We start from the raw sequence: 18,390 nt of genomic DNA, 5'->3' as shown, positions 1-18,390 counted from the left end.
CTCATTAGTATGTAATTACTCACCCATTCTTTACCCACTGAACATGCTACAGTGTCTACAATGTTAATAAAACTATTTGTAAAAAAAAAAAAAAAACATTAACAAATAGTTGTGTTTAGGAAACTTAAATACAAATGTGAGTTATGCATTAGAAAATAAGGTACATTTTAAAATCTGCAATTTCAGGTTTAGCCAGCAGATGGCAACAGAACACAACTGTGGCTTTCACCGTCTTTGTTAAGATGAATGTTTTGACTTTGAATCCAAGGTTCGGCAAAGAACATACACCAATCAGGCATAACATTATGACCACCTTCCTAATATTGTGTAGGTCTCCCTTGTGCCTCCAATGTTGTTGGTGGGGGGTCCTATGGGTTGAGGGGAGGGGTCTCTGTGGACTATTTCACAGATACTTGATCGGTTTGGGATCTAGTGAATTTGGAGGCCAGGTCAACACCTTGTGCTGTTCCTAAAGTGTTTTTGTGTGTGTGTCAGTGTCAGGCTGCATCTTGCTGGGAATGGCTGCTGCCATCAAGGAGTGTCATTGCTATGGGGTGGGGGTGTCTGGTCTGGTCTAGGTGGGTGCTACATGTCATCCACACGAATGAACGCCAGGTCCAAAAGTTTTCCACCAGAACACTGAATTGTCACAACATGGTCAGTGTTATTCACTTCCCCTGTCAGTGGTTTTAATGTTGTGGCTGATCGGTGTACACAGTCATTCCCTTTTGGGGACAAAATGCAACTTCAAGGAGGATTGTTAAAAGTCTGCTCACCTGAGAAACAAAACACCATAATGGGATCAGATTTTGGGGCAAATAAATAGACCAAAATAAACAAATGCATAAGACATACAGCTTTACTTCGTTAATGCATATCTCTATTTATTTCATAATGTGAACTATAATATAATAAAAATTTAGTTTTTAACAGCAGAAGTTATAAAATAATCTCCTCTTAAAGGTCAGCTTACTAGATTTAGTTGCTCTCAAACCCTGATCTTCTTCAAGCTGGTTCAGGTTGAACCAGAAAACCAAGAGGTTGTAACTCCAGTCTGGGTTAATTTGCAGATCTGAAATATTTCTTTTGTCAGACCTCACAATGTGGTGGAGAAAGCAGGATGAAAACCAGATCATATGTCCTCCACATGAAGGCCTTCTTTGGTATCTTAACGGACTGTTAGAGCATAAGTTACTCATAAGTTACAAGACCTTTGTTGGACTGTTGTTATAGCTCACTCAGTAATGAAGGAATCTTTAACACTAAGTCTGCAACTAGGAAATCATTAGTGTCACTGACTGAATCAACAACTTTTTTTTGCATTGGAGCTCCCCTCACTGGAGAATGTGAGTTCCTGCTTTCTGAAAGACACAAGAACAAACTCAGAGCAATGATTCTGTTGAAGTCAAGTTAGAGCTGATGTATTATCATAATAAACTGAGCTTATATGCTTATATAAATAATCCTTTATTTATCCTATGGTGCTGCCATCTCTCAATGATCTCAATGAACACTTAGATTAAAAACTGTGTCTATTGGTAGTTAAAGTTAGAAACACCTCCCAACCTGAAGGACAGCCTCATCAACCGTGCACTTACATGTGCTGTAAATTCCTGCAGCTCTTTTTTTTTTTTTCTGTCTATCTCTCAGCTCCTGAACAGCCCAGGTCTTGGTGAACAAGCATTAGAGGGGCTCGAGGGGATTCGGGTGCCACGTGTGCTTGCATAAGTTAAAATGCAGAGCCCTGTGCAGCTTTGACTTTGCTCCTTGTCCACTCAGGAGTAAATCCTCCAGATTTAAGTCTAGAAGACTGAAAGAACATTGGCTTTTTTGTTCTCTTGTAACTTTGAACTGGAAAAAAGATGTTTTACACGCCAACATCTGGCTGGTGAAAATAGAGCGGTGGCAATGTGTTTGGAAAAGGCTGCGTCATCAGACGAAACGATGAAAATCTTTATGATTATTTGATGGGGAAACACAGATGCCAGTTGAAATATACAATAATACAAATGTGTTTCAATATTTCAATCTGAACAAAAGTAAGGGGAATAGAAACTGCATGACGAAACAAAGCAGCCATGTAGCCATGATGCCTCAAAAAACACACATACACAAAGAAAGGAAAATGACCCACTTTGTTTCAGGAGGTTATGTTACCGTTTGACAAGAAGCATTGTGTCTCGCATAATGTGTGCGCGCCTACAAAGACGCACATGCACGAAGAGAAGAATGAATCCCGGGTGCGCCTGAGGCTTAGAAATGAAAGGAAGTCAAATGAAAGTGTAATGTATGCAGTATTGACGGTAGTGTGCAGAAGCTGTGCACCGGAGAGCTGTGGAATGTGCATGCGACGGATGTAGGAGGAAAAAGAAAAGAACTGATAAAAGATTGCAGGAAGCAGGTCAAAGATGTGAGTGAAATTAAACTTTACAGAACAAGTAAGGGCTGAGGACAGACGAAGTGGTCAGGACTTGTTTGAAAACTGGTTTCAGACGTTCTCAGATCCACTGATAAACTAACAGTCTGAAGACGAAACAAGTTCGTGCACCTGCAAAGAAACAGCAGCCTGGATCTGCTTTTTTTTTTTTTTTTTTTAATGCAAACGTCCTGCACTGCTGTCCCTTTTCTAATTTGTTTGCAGAGTGACAGCGGCAGGTTTTGACTGGCACGTCATGATAAAGGCCCGAAAACTGTCTGAACACAAATGAGCTGTTACATAACCAGAGTGGGTGACCATAACACTGGCTCCTCTGTGCTGCAGGTACATACAGCTGAACACACACACACAGACACATTCACACATTCAGATGTAAATATCAGTGCTCGTGGATACACTTTCACGTTCAGAAATGCATGCACACGACTATGCTTCTGTATGTACATGCAACAATGATTCGTGAACTGTGCAGATGAAAAAAACATCTGTCGATTTCTGGTGATTTCGGGGAACACTTTTCAACCTTTCAGAAGTGCTACCATCAGGTCATGATTTCCACTCGTGGCAAATAGTCATTTATCCCAATGTTTAGATTCACAAATGCCAAGCAGCTCTTTCCTAAAACACAGAACCCTCTCCAACATCCTGAACGTCTCCCTGACACATCGAGCACATCTCATTATGTAAGAGGCTGGCTACGAATCCATTTACCCCACTTCCATTTCCGTGCTCTCAAAGAAATTAAACTTCAGAGACAGTCACAGTCGCGACCTGCCGCTCTCAGCAACCACATGCCACAAAGCCTCTTCGGTGTTAAATTGTGTTTCTTATTTTTGTGAATACGAGCAGACAAAGACAAAGACAAGCTGGTATAACTAATTTGTGGCAATCAGTTTGTCGTAACTTAATCCCTTGATATATTGCGATGATATGCGATAAGTGTTCTTTGGAAATGTGGTTATGTTTTTGTTAATTGCAGTGAACAATAAATGTTTCTTCCCTCATGTCATCAAATGGCTTCTATGTATTATCTTGTAATATAAGAATTATTCCTTTTGATGGAAAAAGAACTTCGAGAGACTCAGGTCAAAAGCCGAAAAGGTCTCTTTAATCAGCGATTCACAGCTTTTATACATATAACCTTGGTATGCGAGTTCCACGGTAATGCGAGTTCTATCACTCCCTTACTCATTGTTGCTCACAACATCCTTTGTGCAATGACCTTGTGAAGGCAGAAGAACAGGTGAGAAAACATTCTAAATCCAAGCATAAAGATAAAGGGTCATAAAGATGTTAAATAAAGGATTATGCATAGGTTATACTTTAAGTTGTGTCATTGTTACTCGAGTCTTATCTATGTGTAACTAGTCTAAAGTTGAAGGTAAGGTGAGCATAGAACACAAGTAATTAACATTTGGTAGTATTTTCTCTATCACCTTTCATATGGTTTACATACAGGTTGTGCTCTGTCTGGTAAAAGGCCGATTGCATCAGCATCAAAAGCAACACGACTACGTTGTGTCTGGTGCTGCCTTCAGGTCCTGTTGGAAATCCTACTTCTCACCCACAATTGGTAAATCATGATATGGCTCGTGCACTCTGCATATTTTTAGTACAATTACTTTGTACATCTCTCTTAGTCGACCTGTTGTGCACATAAGCCAGTGTTTCTCAATGTGGAGGGAACAGCTTCAAATTAGGCTTGAAGCACTATTACATTTATATCTTTCTAAAAGCTTCAGAAACATATACATATTCAAAAACGTTCAGTAATTTCGATACTACTGTCTAAATTGATCCACCTTAAATTTTGAATTAAGAGTGGTCTTGTAGCTTGGATGAAAACTAAACATTAATCCTAATGTTGCTAATCTGCATATATACTTATTAATGAGCTACGCCTGTGTAACTAGAAGAAACATTTCTTGTTTTACTTCCTAAGCTTCGGCCTAAAGATGTCTTTAACCCTTATCCTCCCTTGCCAAAAACAGCCATAAAATCCTCATCCATCAATATTTTTTTCTGCTTTTTTCCCCCCATAAATCACTTAAACAACTTCAAACCTGCTCAAAACTATGGTTTTATTCTGTAATGGTAGTGAGATTAAAAAATGTGGTTTGAGTGGAAGTCAATGGGGCATTTTTGGCCACGAAGGTGTCCAGAGAGAGTATCTGACACTACAATAAAAATGCTAATGCAATCAAATCAGTTTTATTGTTCATCTTTGACATATCCAAGACTTTAACTATCACCAAAGCCTCATCTCCCTACTATTTTTATTTTATGGAACATAATTAAGTTTTTTTTTTAGCAATAAATAATGAAATATTTCAAATCATTAGACTGGCATTCAAAGGGTTAAAATCCTGAAAATTGTTGAATGTTTGGTAGTTTTGAACAAGTCTGAAGTTGTTTAAGAGATTTATGAAAAAAAAGCAGAAAAAATATTGATGTATGATGATTTTATGGCAGTTTCTTTGTGTGTGCACATTTTTGCCACAAAGGTGTCCAGAGGGTAGTAAATTTGAGGATGGCACAATTGTTAAGCGAGTCTTTCCAGTCCCAGTTTTTCCTGCTCCACTCTGTATCTATTTCTAGTACGGCAATAAAGTAGTAAGGTAAGAGAACCTGTCTGGTCACGTGGCTGCCTTAATGAAACACTCCCTCCCTTTTGTCATAATTTCCGGCCGTGATGACGTTCCCTTGACTCGTGTTTTGTGGGAAGCTCCTGAACGCAGCATTAGTTGCTGGGACTACCAAGCCATCCAGGGCCGCACCAGAACAACGCCTGCGCATCGGCCAATCACACACTCCGCTGGGCTGTGACGTAAGGGGAGGAGAGAGTTTCAATGTCGTAGGGGGGTGGGGGTGTAAACCTAAAACCGGTCCCTCCAACAGCAACCCGGACAACGCTCATAGGTTCACTATAACACGGAACAACCTACCGACTCCTTCTACATCACGTTTCATCATGCTCTCCGTCTCCGAGTTTACATCTGGGTAAGTTTATTCATTATTATAAAAAAATCCAATTAACAAATATGTGTGATTAAAGTATGTATTTTATTCTTTTTTTCATTCTATTTACGTGAGACATAGATGTGCTGTGATGTGGACTATGTTGACATGCCGTTGTTAAATTCATCACCAGGTTTCCATCGCTCATATTCTCCTACATGTAGAAGCTGTATGTCATTAATGAAATATCCAATCTATGTAGCCAATCTATTCCACGTCCCCCAACGGGAACACGCGGGATATGTAATTCACCGGTCCTAATTAAAACCGCTCAGGAAGCGCGCGGTTGACGCGTCGCGCCACATTCATGAGGAAGAGGCGCGGTTCAGTTTATTTGTTTTGCACCGCGGAGAAAAGACAAGTGATCGCTCCAGGCTCCAAAGATGCCCGGGGTAGAATAGAGGTCTCGTCTCAGGACGGGGTTAGTCCCGCCGCTCTGTGATGGAACGGAAATTCCCACACGCAGCACGTTCTCCACGGCGCCATCATCACATACGCATCGTGGCACAGGAAGATGATTCATTCAGAGGAAATACACGCTCGAGTGAGAGGCCGGCTCGGAGTATTTACTTTGGCCACATGTGGCACACAAGTGAGGAATCCATGAATCAAGCACAGATGGGGAAACCCAATGTGAGTGTAGGTGTGTGTGCGTGCGTGCGTTCAGGCGTTATCACCATCACCATCATAATGTGACGCAGCGCACGTAGCACGTTGGAATGAGACTGAAGGGGACCAAAAAAAACAAAAAACAAAACACAAGTATGCAATAAAAAGTTCAGCAAGTTGAAGGTGGCCCTACAAAACTCTTTCACTAAATTAAAACACAAAGAAAAATAAACAATTTGGACCTTTTACGTTTCTTTCACACCCAGTTTTTTCCTTCTTTTAAATAAAAGTTGACAACATAAAAATCATCAAGCTGTTAACTCTACTTTCCGAGGAGGGCAAAAGCCTCAACCCATAAAAATGTAATGTCCAGCCAGGTTTATATTTTATATTGGAACTAAATGTTAGATCCCTGAATCTTCCAGGTAGCTGACATCGTTTTAACGTGATAACAAAAACACTATTTGGTTGTCGTTTTGCGCCACAGGATGCAACAGATTCCAGCATTACACCGATTTAAACCTCTGGCTTCCCTTTAATTAACTGTAGACTCTTGGCCGGGCCCCGTATTAAATCAGGGGGCTTTCTCCACCCACTACACTCTGGCGAGCCCTTACATCCTCTGACCAGGTCCTTCCAAAGTTACCCTCAGACAGGTTTTAGGACAAGGGGAGCTTGTGCTTTCAATTCAGCAGCATGCAGCAGCATCTTTAAGGCTCAGTGTGAGGGCACTTTGTGACCCATGTGAAGTAAACTTTAGGCACATTATGAGGCCCAAGGGGTTCATTCATCTTTTTAATCCAGTTTTGAGGCCCCGTCTTATAGTCTAGCTTTTATACCTTTAATATTTCAGCATGCAAATTATACCTTTACTTCCTGCAGCTACACCGGTCCAATAAAGTCATGGCCCCACGTCATAGAGATGTTTCGGCAAACGCCTGAAACAGTGAAACTACAAAAATAAAGTACATACGGAAAAAAAAAAAAGTTGAAAGTTGATATGTCTCTGTAATTTTTAAATCCACACCAGCTAGCGTCTGTTTACAAAACAGACTTGCAGAGCGAAGGCAAAATCCCTGGAGCGTATCACAGCACATCGTCCGATTAAAGACACATGAACAAACATTATACAATATAACATGAAGCAAATAAATGACGTTCACCATGTGCACCTCTTAGACCACATATATGGTTCATTTGGGATTATATTGGAGGTCTTTTTGAGGGGTTTGACTCCTGTAACATGTTAATGTTTTAAGTTAGTTTAGTTAATAAGTACTTGTTTTATGAGGGTTAGGGTTAGGGTTACTGTGGTTAGGGTTAGGGTCTAAGAACTAACTAATAATTAATGTTTGTGCTCTAAACAATTTGTCGCTGAGGTTACTGAGTATAAAGGACGCAGGTTGGATATGTTGTTGGTCAAGCTTAGAGACAAAATGGACACTCTGTGACAACGTGAGAATTCCCTCCTTGGTGTCATGTCAACTCTCCTGAACACATTGTTTGCAGAATAAAGACACAAAAGCCTCAGCGGGGATATGTAACTCGTGTTTGTGTGAGCGCACTCGTGTGTTCATGTAAATATTACTGGAGGCCAGGAAGGACATTCAGCTCAGCGACAGTACAGGAAGCCCACGCCTCCCACAGTCGGCCCACTAAATCAGATGTTTCTGGTCATTTCTTGGCAACTTAAGGCAGCGTGACTGTGCATGCATGTCCTGAAAAACAAACCACCAACCTCATCAGCAGAGGTGATTGTAGAGTCTATCAGGGCCCCAGGTAAAAAGTTCTAGTTAAGAGTTAACTAACATTACTGCAAAAAGCCTTGAGATCATTTTCCCTCTAGTGTCGTATAAAGCAACAGGTAAGACTGTAGAAATGGCCGACAACATGTTTATGTCTCACAGTACCTACGGTGACTCATTATTAAGTGTCATGCACACAACAAGCTGCACCTCGGCAGGCCAACGACTTCAACTAGGTGTCCTCATACATTTTAAATGACTCCTGGAGTGCATTTGTGAGTACATTCACAGATTTTCTGTCTTTTCTTCTTCACTTTCTCAGTGTCAGCTATGAGGAGTGCCAGACCACGGCCGACTGGCTCCTGTCCAACACACAGGTCCGCCCGACTGTGGGAATCGTGTGCGGTTCAGGCATGGGGGGACTGGCTGGGATGATCAAAGACCCGCAGGTTTTCAAATACAGTGACATTCCCAACTTCCCCAAGAGCACAGGTATGCACAGCCTGCAGCTATTCGAATAAAACACAGCTGTTAAAAAAATGCATTTGTGCATGTTTGTGGGCCCTGATTAAATCCACCGTGTGTTTTACTAGATTTTATTCTACTTATTTTTTATTTCTATTTTATTTAATTTAATCTTTTCTTTTTATCTGAGGTTCTCAAGAGTGTGTTTTTTATGTACAACTAAGCTTCTGTGACCAAGCAATTTCCCTTGTGGATCAATAAAGTTTATCTAAGTCTAAGTCCTAACAATGTGTGTTGCAGTGCATGGTCATGCTGGCCGGCTGGTGTTCGGAACGCTCAAAGGGAAGCCTTGTGTTTGCATGCAGGGCAGGTTCCACCTGTACGAGGGCTACCCCATCCAGAAGGTGAGAAGCAGTTAAACCAGTCACTATAATTAAAGGCTAACACAGACTGCATGTCTAACCTGGGAACAAGTTTTACTGTCCTGGACAACTCTTTGAGAACAAAACTTTCAGGTGTGCACAGAATCCGTGCAGGTACATTGTCTCCTTTGGTTGTAGTTCTGAGACACGTCTTGAAACGTTCCAGACACAACATTTTTTGGATTGTAACATAAACGAAAGACAAGACACATTTCTAGTAAGAACATCTCGGGCAGTCTGAGATGAGTCAAATCAGAGAGCAACAGGAAACCAGAGGCAGGGGGCAAGGGCATCAGCACACGCACTTCTGCCTGTCTGAACACCACAAGTGTTGTCATCAACCAGAATAATCTGTAAGCGACAGACCGTGTTCATGTAAGCAGCACAGTAACTCTAAGACTTTAAAAACCTCGTCGTCTACACTAGTTTGAAACCTAATTAAAAAAATACACACACACACGCATATATATATATACAGTAGATTATAAAGCAAAGCCTTAATGTCAGTGGTACAAAGCCATGGCTGTAGATTAGCTTTACATGGACACATTTTGAGATATTTGCATCTAACATATCGTCCAACTCCCCAGTATAATAAGGGTGCATGTACACTGATCATGCATAACATTATGACCACCTTCCTAATATTGTGTAGGTCTCCCTTGTCCCTCCAAAACAGTTGTGACTCATCAGAGAATGGACATGGGCCTTCTGAGGGTGTCCTGTGGTGTCTGGCAACAGGATGTTGTTAGTGGGGGGGGGGGCTTTGAGGGGAGGGACCTCTGTGGATCATCCCACAGATACTTGATCAGTTTGGGATCTAGTGAATTTGGAGGCCAGGTCAACACCTTGTGCTGTTCTTCGTGTTTTGTTTTTTTTTAGTTGTTCCTAAAGCGTTTTTGTGTGTGTTCCTGTGTCAGGCTGCATCCTGCTGGGGATGGCTGCTGCCATCAAGGAGTGTCATTGCTATGGGGAGGGGGAACACTGAATTGTCACAAGATGGTCAATGTTATGCAATTCTCCTGTCATAATGTTTTGCCTGATTGGTGTAAGCAAGCATTGAACTGTTACATTTGAAAACCTCAGCTGCAACTTTTCTGTTCAGAGACATTATCTATCTGCACGCAGTTTTTGTTGGTTGGTTCATTTTCATGAAAACTACTGTCCCAGAGATTGTGGACACACAGCTGTTGAGTGTTTCAAACGTACATCAGATTTCTAAAGCCTCTTGACGATTTCTCAGCCACAAAATTCAGATACGCTTCCCTCTGCGTTGGCTTGTGGGCATCGTCATTTTGTGCCTTTTACTCTTTACTCTCTCCTTAGCTTCTGTTTCACTTGAGCTTTGAGCCCCTGGCATGCACTAAATGTATTTTGCACAAACACAGCCCTAATAGTGCTCGACATTAATAAATATTTACATTTACCTTGTGAATACCAGATCACTTTGCCCATGCGCGTCTTCAAGCTGATGGGCGTGGAGACGATGATCCTGACCAACGCAGCCGGAGGCCTCAACCAGGACTACAAAGTTGGGGACGTCATGGTCCTCAAGGACCACATCAACATGCCGGGCTTTGCCGGAATCAGCCCGCTGGCTGGACCCAACGATGACAGGTAGGCGGAAGAAAGGGACGGATTGAGGCAGATAACAATGGCACAAGTGTTTGTTTTCCCCATTGTGTGACTGCTACATTTTATTTTCCAGTGATTCTTCATATGTGGTTAGGGAAAATATTATCTTGCATAACTTTGTGGTTGCTACTTTTATGTGACTGTAAGTTCGAACACATCTTACGAAGGTATTAAGATTGCAAAATGATAAATAATACATGTGCCTAGAAACCGAGTCCTTAAATTGCGTGAAGTCTACACTGTCCATTGTCAAAATGCAAATGACTCAGCTTTTCCAAGTTTTCCCTCCACCATGAAACTTTGTAGTGTTACCTGAGTCATTTTGGGGAATGTCATTATTCAGCACATTCTCCCAGCATTCGCAGAGCTTCAGTGTTTTTCCTCCTCCCTTCAGGTTTGGCGTCCGCTTCCCCTGCATGTCTGACGCCTACGACCGCGAGCTGCGGCAGCTGGCGCACGACGTGGCAGAAGAGCTGGGCTACGGCGACTTCCTGAGGGAGGGAGTGTACTGCGTCCTCGGAGGTCCCTCGTTTGAAACCATCGCCGAGTGTCGCATGCTGCACAGGCTAGGCGCCGACGCCGTGGGTGAGTTTTTTTGTGCTCCTAAACGAGGACCTTCAGCGATTTAATGAACCGCCAAGACGTCAGAACTAGATGGGGAAACAGTTTTGGGAGGAAATTGAAATTAGAGAAAAATGTCCTTTAAACTCATTGTGCACCATCTCATTGTCAGAAATGTAGAACTACAAGAGCCTAAAGAGAAGTAGACACAGAATGTCTAAAGCAATCCTGTTGACATTCATGTGGGAGGAAGTACAACACAAAAACATCACCTTTAAGCAACTTTCAAAGCTCTTCTTGTGTAACCCCACTGCTGAGGGAAATGCTTTCAAAATAAATGAATTCACCCTGTTGCCTAACAGACAACTAATGCATCTCAAGGTCCATCAGAACTGGAAGCAAAGAATGGAGTATAAGCAAGATCGGTTGACCAATGCACCCCCACCCCATAGCAATGACACTCCTTGATGGCACCAGCCATCCCCAGTAGGATGCAGCCTCAAAAACACTTTAGGAACAACTCAAAAAATCATGAAGAACAGCACAAGGTGTTGACCTGGCCTCCAAATTCACTAGATCCCAAACTGATCAAGTATCTGTGGGATGATCCACAGAGGCCCCTCCCCTCAAAGGCCCCCACTAACAACATTGTGTTTCCAGACAACACAGGACACTCTCAGAAGGCCCATGGAACAGGAGACCTACACAATATTGGGAAGGTGGTCATAATGTTATGCCTAATTGGTGTATACATCATGGTCTTTTCTAATACATACAGTAGAATAACCATGTGGAAATGGCTGCTTTTTGGGGCAGTCTTGTCAATCAACCCAAACACCTTCCAGTCAGATACAGGTTACAGAAGTTGAGCCGTTGGCAAAGTTTATATCAGGCAAACAAACAATAGGGTTTGAGCCAAACAGTTCTCAAACACTGACTAGTCCTAACCCTAAAACAAACATTTGAATAACAGTGTGCCGAGTTCTGAGTTACGTTCACCGTCTAACGCACCTTTTCCACACAGGGATGAGCACCGTACACGAGGTGATCGTCGCCCGCCACACCGGGATGCGTTGCTTCGCCCTGTCTCTGATCAGCAACCGCGCCGTGATGGACTACGACAGCCAGGAGAAGGCCAACCACGAGGAAGTCCTGGAGACGGGCAGGCAGAGGGCCGATCAGCTGGCGAAGCTGGTGTCCACCATGGTGTCCCGGCTGGGGAACAACAACAACAACTCCTTCTGAACGCCACTAGCTTGAACTTGCTCGATCCAGCGCTAGAAAGTCGTTTCGGCTATGGTTTATTGGCAAAAAAAGCAAAATATTTTTATTGACTGTTACTTTACTGTTACCTTAAGTCTAGTCTTATGATCCTGGAAGCTGGTCCACGTTTTCACACGTTCCTCTAACATCCACATTTACATTCTTAAGCTGTACAGAGACTTTTCTGTGACAAATTCCTGCTGCGATCTCCTGCACTGATTCCAGCTCTCTAGCGTTTTAGCGAAACAGCATCGTATCATTATTTCTAACTTAATTACTGAAATATTCACCGTTTCAGTTCTTTCACAATCACCAATATCAACTCACAACCAATCCGAATACAGATATGTCTAAAGAAGAGGACCAACTCTGCGTGTCTTCATCAGACAGTGGCCAAGGTGGAAATGTGTTGTTTTGTAGACGAGGTGTAAAATATTATTAAGATATTTATGAGAAATGTATTTAAGTTGTGTTGTTATTTGTTATTATATTGTTTGATGGAGCAAAAAAGGGACGATGTCCTGCGTGGGACAGTTACCAAAGTCTGTAGGCTTGATCAAAATGTCTTGCCATGTCTCATCACTGTACTAACGAACCGACTGGACCGGGCGTTTGTCAGTCTGTACTTTTAGAGGTACCCTACTAAAAAAAAACAAAAAACTGCACAAACAGTGGATCAACTTTTGCAATAAATTATTCAGCTTGAAAACAAACTGTCTTTTGGATCAGTCTTTGCTCATTTCCCGGATGTGCGGCATGTTTCCCCACTTTAGTCACAGCCCAACTACTGATCTTACGAGATACTGGTATTAATCCGTCGTGACGTGAGCTCGGGGGGATTCACAGATTCATAACTGACATCCTGCGATCTCATTTTTCATGTGCAAACGTTCCCTTACGGTTTTAGCTTCAAATTGAAACCGCCAGAGAACAAAGGTGAAACTGGACACGGTGGGAGGCTGCAGCAGAGACAGACTTCCAGTATCTACGTCGGTTTCACTACTGGCCCCTTTTAGGAGACTACAAGGTTGAAGAACAAAGCAAACACGAAACACCGAACCATGCACTTCCTCCTATGACTACGTGAGGCCGGCTCCAAAAGCGAGTCAATCCTTACTGACATCTACACCGATCAGCCACAACATTAAAACCACTGAAGGGAGAAGCACATCTTGTGACAATTCAATGTTCTGCTGGGAAACGTTCAGGAGCTTTTGGACCTGACATTCATTCATTGGTGTGGATGTTACTTAGACATGTAGCACCCACCTAGACCAGACCAGGCACCACCACCCCATAGCAATGACACTCCTTTTAGGAACAACTCAAAATAAAACATGAAGAACAGCACAACGTGTTGACCTGGCCTCCAAATTCACTAGATCCAAAACTGATCAAGTATCTGTGGGATGATCCACAGAGGCCCCCTCCCCTCAAAGGCCCCCACTAACAACATCCTGTTGCCAGACACCACAGGACACCCTCAGAAGGCCCATGTCCATTCTCTGATGAGTCACAACTGTTTTGGAGACAACAAGGGAGACCTACACAATATTAGGAAGGTGGTCACGATGTTATGCCTGAACGGTGTATGTTAAAATTCCCAACTTTATGGTAGAAACAATCATGTCTACAGCCTGGAATAAAAACATGTTTCACTGTGTACAGGTGAATTTCTTTATATAAGTCACCCAATTAAATGAAATTAAGGCTTAAAGTTATACATAACTTAGGGGATGGTCGCTTTTGAGTCACAGGAGGATGACCTGCAGGTTGACATCCAGGCCAAAGCTTCTTGTTTCATGCATCGTTTACAGTCTGACTGGTGACAGCAATGGAGGCTCTGGAACTCATTTTTGACCATGACAGTGAAATAGAGGAGGATGTGCCTGAAGATGAAGACCATCGGGAGGGCAAATCTGAATCTAAACATTTTGATTATCAACCAAATAAGGAAACTGCTATTCGTAATCCTCCAAGCAAGACATTGACACCTAAAATATAAAATAAAAATGGTGAAATACAGTGGTCCTCGTGCCCCAAACACGCGTCAGGCTAAACTTTCTGCAGAAAACGTAATAAAGACAGGTGTTCTCATGTTTATCAGCCTCACCCCATAAAAAGAAAAATTTGAAAAATGCAAAATAAAATTTAAAAAATAATCTATGTCTAATAAAACTATTGTATTTTATACGTAGGTCTTTCCAATGGTCATTAAAAAACTTTTAATATGCATTTATTTATGAAAAAAATTGTGAATTATTCGTATTGCACCACCACTGCACTTAATATGGATTGAAATGCTTAACGATGGAGTTAATGATGAGATGTTTATTGTGATTATTTGGTTTCTCTTAGATGATAAAACATGCCTCGGGTCAAACTGACCCAGGAACATCATCATAGCTGTTCCTGAGAAAGGAACATGAACAGGAGGGTTTAGCTTTTTGCTTGAATGTAACAGGATGTTCTGCTTCTTTCGCTCCAGACAGTTGGACGTGCATGCAGGGATCAGTCAATACCAAACAAAAAAAAAAAAACAGAAGCAGGAAAGCTCTTGTGCAGATTCCTGTGCATGCATCGGTTTATAGAGATTAATTCAGCGTTAGATTCCCAGGGTAAGAAGGGCCAACAAACATTAACAGATCCAGATGGTGCCCACAGTTGCTTCTCTGAGAAAAAGCACATCACGATCATTATTTTTTTCCATCTTATCGGCGGTGTTTATCCTCCTTTCTTAACACTATCAGCTTCTCCCACACTCTCTCATGCATACTCCGTCTCCGCTCTGCCTGTTCCCGCTTTCTTACCAAAATATTCCTTGTCACTTGTCCCTTTCCTCCTCCTACTCGCAGGAAAAAGAAAAAAAAAAAAACATTTTCCATGACGCTCAGGGACCACTGTTTACGGCCATACAAGGCTGTGGGAATGTTACGAGCTGTCCGTCTGTCTATCGGTCTGCCCGAGGCAAAAAGAAGAGGCCCAGGTGTGCACAGAATTTACTGCAACGTATGGATGCTGAAGCAAGGCCGTGCTACACCGGTGAATGAGAATAAAACTATCAGGAGGTTATTTACATCAGGTTAGATTTATGACTGAAGACAGACACATAAATCTTTGTAGCTGTACTTAAGGGAATTAGTTTGTTTGTGGTGTAAGTATTCAGTTTGTGGTGCATGTTGAACATGTGATGACAGGTTCTAGCGGTTGCTTGTTTGAGCGGTTTCATTCATCATTTCTCCTCAAAGTAAATCTAAAACCATAATTTAAGATTGTGTCCTGTATTTTATTGGCACACAGGTGTATAAAATCAATCACCTAGGCATGCAGACTGCTTATAAACATTTTTGAAAGAATGGGTCGCTCTCAGGAGCTCAGTGAATTCCAGCGTGGTACTGTGATAGGATGACACCTGTGCAACAAGTCCAGTTGTGAAATATCCTCACTACTAAATATTCCACAGTCAACTGTCAGTGGTGTTATAACAAAGTGGAAGCGATTGGGAACGACAGCAACTCAGCCATGAAGTGGCAGGCCACATAAAATGACAGAGCTGGGTCTGCGGGTGTTGAAGCTCATAGTGCACAGAGGTCACCAACTTTCTGCAGAGTCAATCACTACAGACCTCCAAACTTCATGTGACCTTCAGATTAGCTCAAGAACAGTGTAGAGAGCTTCATGGAATGGGTTTCCATGGTGAGCAGCTGCATCCAAGCCATACATCACCAAGTGCAATGTAAAGCGTCGGATGCGGTGGTGTAAAGCACGGCGCCACTGGACTCTAGAGCAGTGGAGACACGTTCTCTGGAGTGACAAATCACGTTTCTCCATCTGACAATTTGATGGATGAATCTGGGTTTGGCGGTTGCTAGGAGAACGGTACCTGTCTGACTGCACTGTGCCAAGTGTGAAGTTTGGTGGAGGGAGGTTTATGGTGTGGGGTTGTTGTTTGTTCAGGAGCTGGGCTTGGCCCCTTAGTTCCAGTGAAAGGAACTCTGAATGCTTCAGCATACCAAGAGGTTTTGGACAAGTCCATGCTCCCAACTTTGTGGGAACAGTTTGGGGATGGCCCCTTCCTGTTCCAACATGACTGAGCACCAGTGCACAAAGCAAGGTCCATACAGTAAAGACATGGATGAGTGAGTTTGGTGTGGAAGAACTTGACTGGCCTGGACAGAGTCCTGACCTCAATCCGATAGAACACCTTTGGGATGAATTAGAGTGAAGACTGTGAGCCAGGCCTTCTGGTCCAACATCAGTGTCTGACCTCACAAATGGAAGAATTCTGGAAGAATGGTCAATAATTCCCATAAACACACTCCTAAACCTTGCGGAAAGCCTTCACAGAAGAGTTGAAGCTGTTATAGCCGCAAAGGGTGGGGCGACGCTATGTTAAATCCTATGGATTAAGAATGGGATGTCACTTAAATTCATATGTGTGTAAAGGCAGATGAGTGAATACTTTTGGCAAAATAGTGTATGAAGTGTATGAGCCATACGGATACATGAAAAGGGTTGTAAATCATTATTTTTTTTTTTTTTTAACTGACTGCCACCAGTTGCATTTTGTTTGTTTTAAATGAATAAAAGAACAGCAACATCATTCATTTAAAGCTTTCAGCTTCTTTTGCCACTTTAAATGCATGTGTGCAGAAAAACTATGCAAACAAAAAACATTACAGTACATCCGTCAACTATGACGGATGCTCTTTCAATTAAATTTACAACCTAGAAAGATAATGCCAAAGAAAAAAGGAAGCATTTTGCCTTCCACCTGGACACACTGTTCCTGAGCAGTGTTTACACTGTACTTTACAACCTGCTAAATCTTTGCAAACCCAGTTGAGCGTGTTAATATTGCAGAAAAGAAAACCTCCAAGAGATAATCGGCAACACTTTGCTTTTGGAAATGAATGTATCCCAGTGTTCTGGCTGCACGGACTTGTGCTCTTGCCAACAATTCAGACACCTTTTAGACAACACTTGTACAGTCTACAGTCCTGCCAGCAGCTCAGTGTACTACACGCTAATGCTATCATGCTCATAATACAACGTATGTTTACCCTGCAAGTAATTGTAGTTTATTATGTTAGCGTGCTGATCACCACGAAACGCAATGTACAGTGTGAAGCTGAGGGAAATGCCGTTTCCATTTGCTGGTATTTTGAGACACCTGTATATACACTGATCAGCCACAACATTATGACCACCGACAGTAAGAAACATTGACCGTCTTGTGACAATTCAACGTTCTGCTGAGAAACTTTTGGACCTGGCATTTATTCATGTGGATGTTACTTAGACATGTAGCACCCACCTAGACCAGACCAGACACACCCACCCCATTGCAATGACACTCCTTGATGGCAGCAGCCATCCCGAGCAGGATGCAGCCTGACACAGGCACACACACAAAAACGCTTTAGGAACAACTAAAAAAAAAACATGAAAACAGCACAAGGTGTTGACGTGGCCTCCAAATTCAATAGAAACTGGCCAAGTATCTGTGGGATGATCCACAGAGGCCCCTCCCCTCAACCCATAGGACTCAACGGCCCCCCACTAACAACATCCTGTTGCCAGACACCACAGGACACCCTCAGAAGGCCCATGTCCATTCTCTGATGTTTTGGAAGCACAAGGGAAACCTACACAATATTAGGAAGATGGTCATAATGTTATGCCTGTTCGGTGTGTATTTATATAAAGTTGGCATGGACCGAAATATTGACTTGACCATAGTGCAAGTCTGTTATCACTTATTTAAAAAAAAAAAAAAAAAAACACAGGTCGATAACACACATGGCTAATAATAAAAACTACATGATTCAGTGTTGAGCTGTCACACTGATTTCAGGCCTGCTACAGTCTTATCACGGTGTTATCTCATTTCTCGAATACCGAGGCGAATGAAAACGGCAAAATGTTTTACTCCCGTCAACGCTGTGACATGTGACAAGCTGTTTTAATGGGAAGGGCTGCCTAACGGTTGAAATTTATATGCCTGTGGTTACGACAATTTCCTGTAATAAATAGGAACTTAAAGGTGCAAACACCCTCTTCCTGTTCAGGCAGCAGTAGCACTGTGGCGGCACAGTTCCCTTTCTGTATGTCACAATTTAAAAGGATGAGTTACACTGCCATCTGGTGACACTTACTGTACTGGACCACTACTCAAGTTACGTGAAGACATAACTTGAGTAGTGGTAAATTAACTGTTATAAATCTAAGGCGA

The 18,390-nt window shown here is 42.3% G+C and overlaps 1 protein-coding gene across 1 annotated transcript; it reads left to right on the top strand.

Moving 5' to 3' along the window:
* The first annotated feature begins 5,347 nt into the window (after positions 1-5,347).
* Positions 5,348-13,384, top strand: LOC311489140 (purine nucleoside phosphorylase-like). Its single transcript, XM_084546087.1, has 6 exons — positions 5,348-5,437; positions 8,132-8,301; positions 8,575-8,678; positions 10,138-10,313; positions 10,726-10,916; positions 11,917-13,384. The coding sequence occupies exons 1-6, from the start codon at positions 5,409-5,411 to the stop codon at positions 12,135-12,137; spliced, it is 891 nt and encodes a 296-aa protein (XP_084402213.1). The 5' UTR covers positions 5,348-5,408; the 3' UTR covers positions 12,138-13,384.
* Positions 13,385-18,390: the final 5,006 nt, after the last annotated feature.

The sequence above is a fragment of the Chelon labrosus genome (genome assembly GCF_963514085.1).
Source record: "Chelon labrosus genome assembly, chromosome: 6".
Taxonomy (NCBI): Eukaryota; Metazoa; Chordata; class Actinopteri; order Mugiliformes; family Mugilidae; genus Chelon; species Chelon labrosus.
This window is presented reverse-complemented; position numbering and strand designations above follow the sequence as displayed.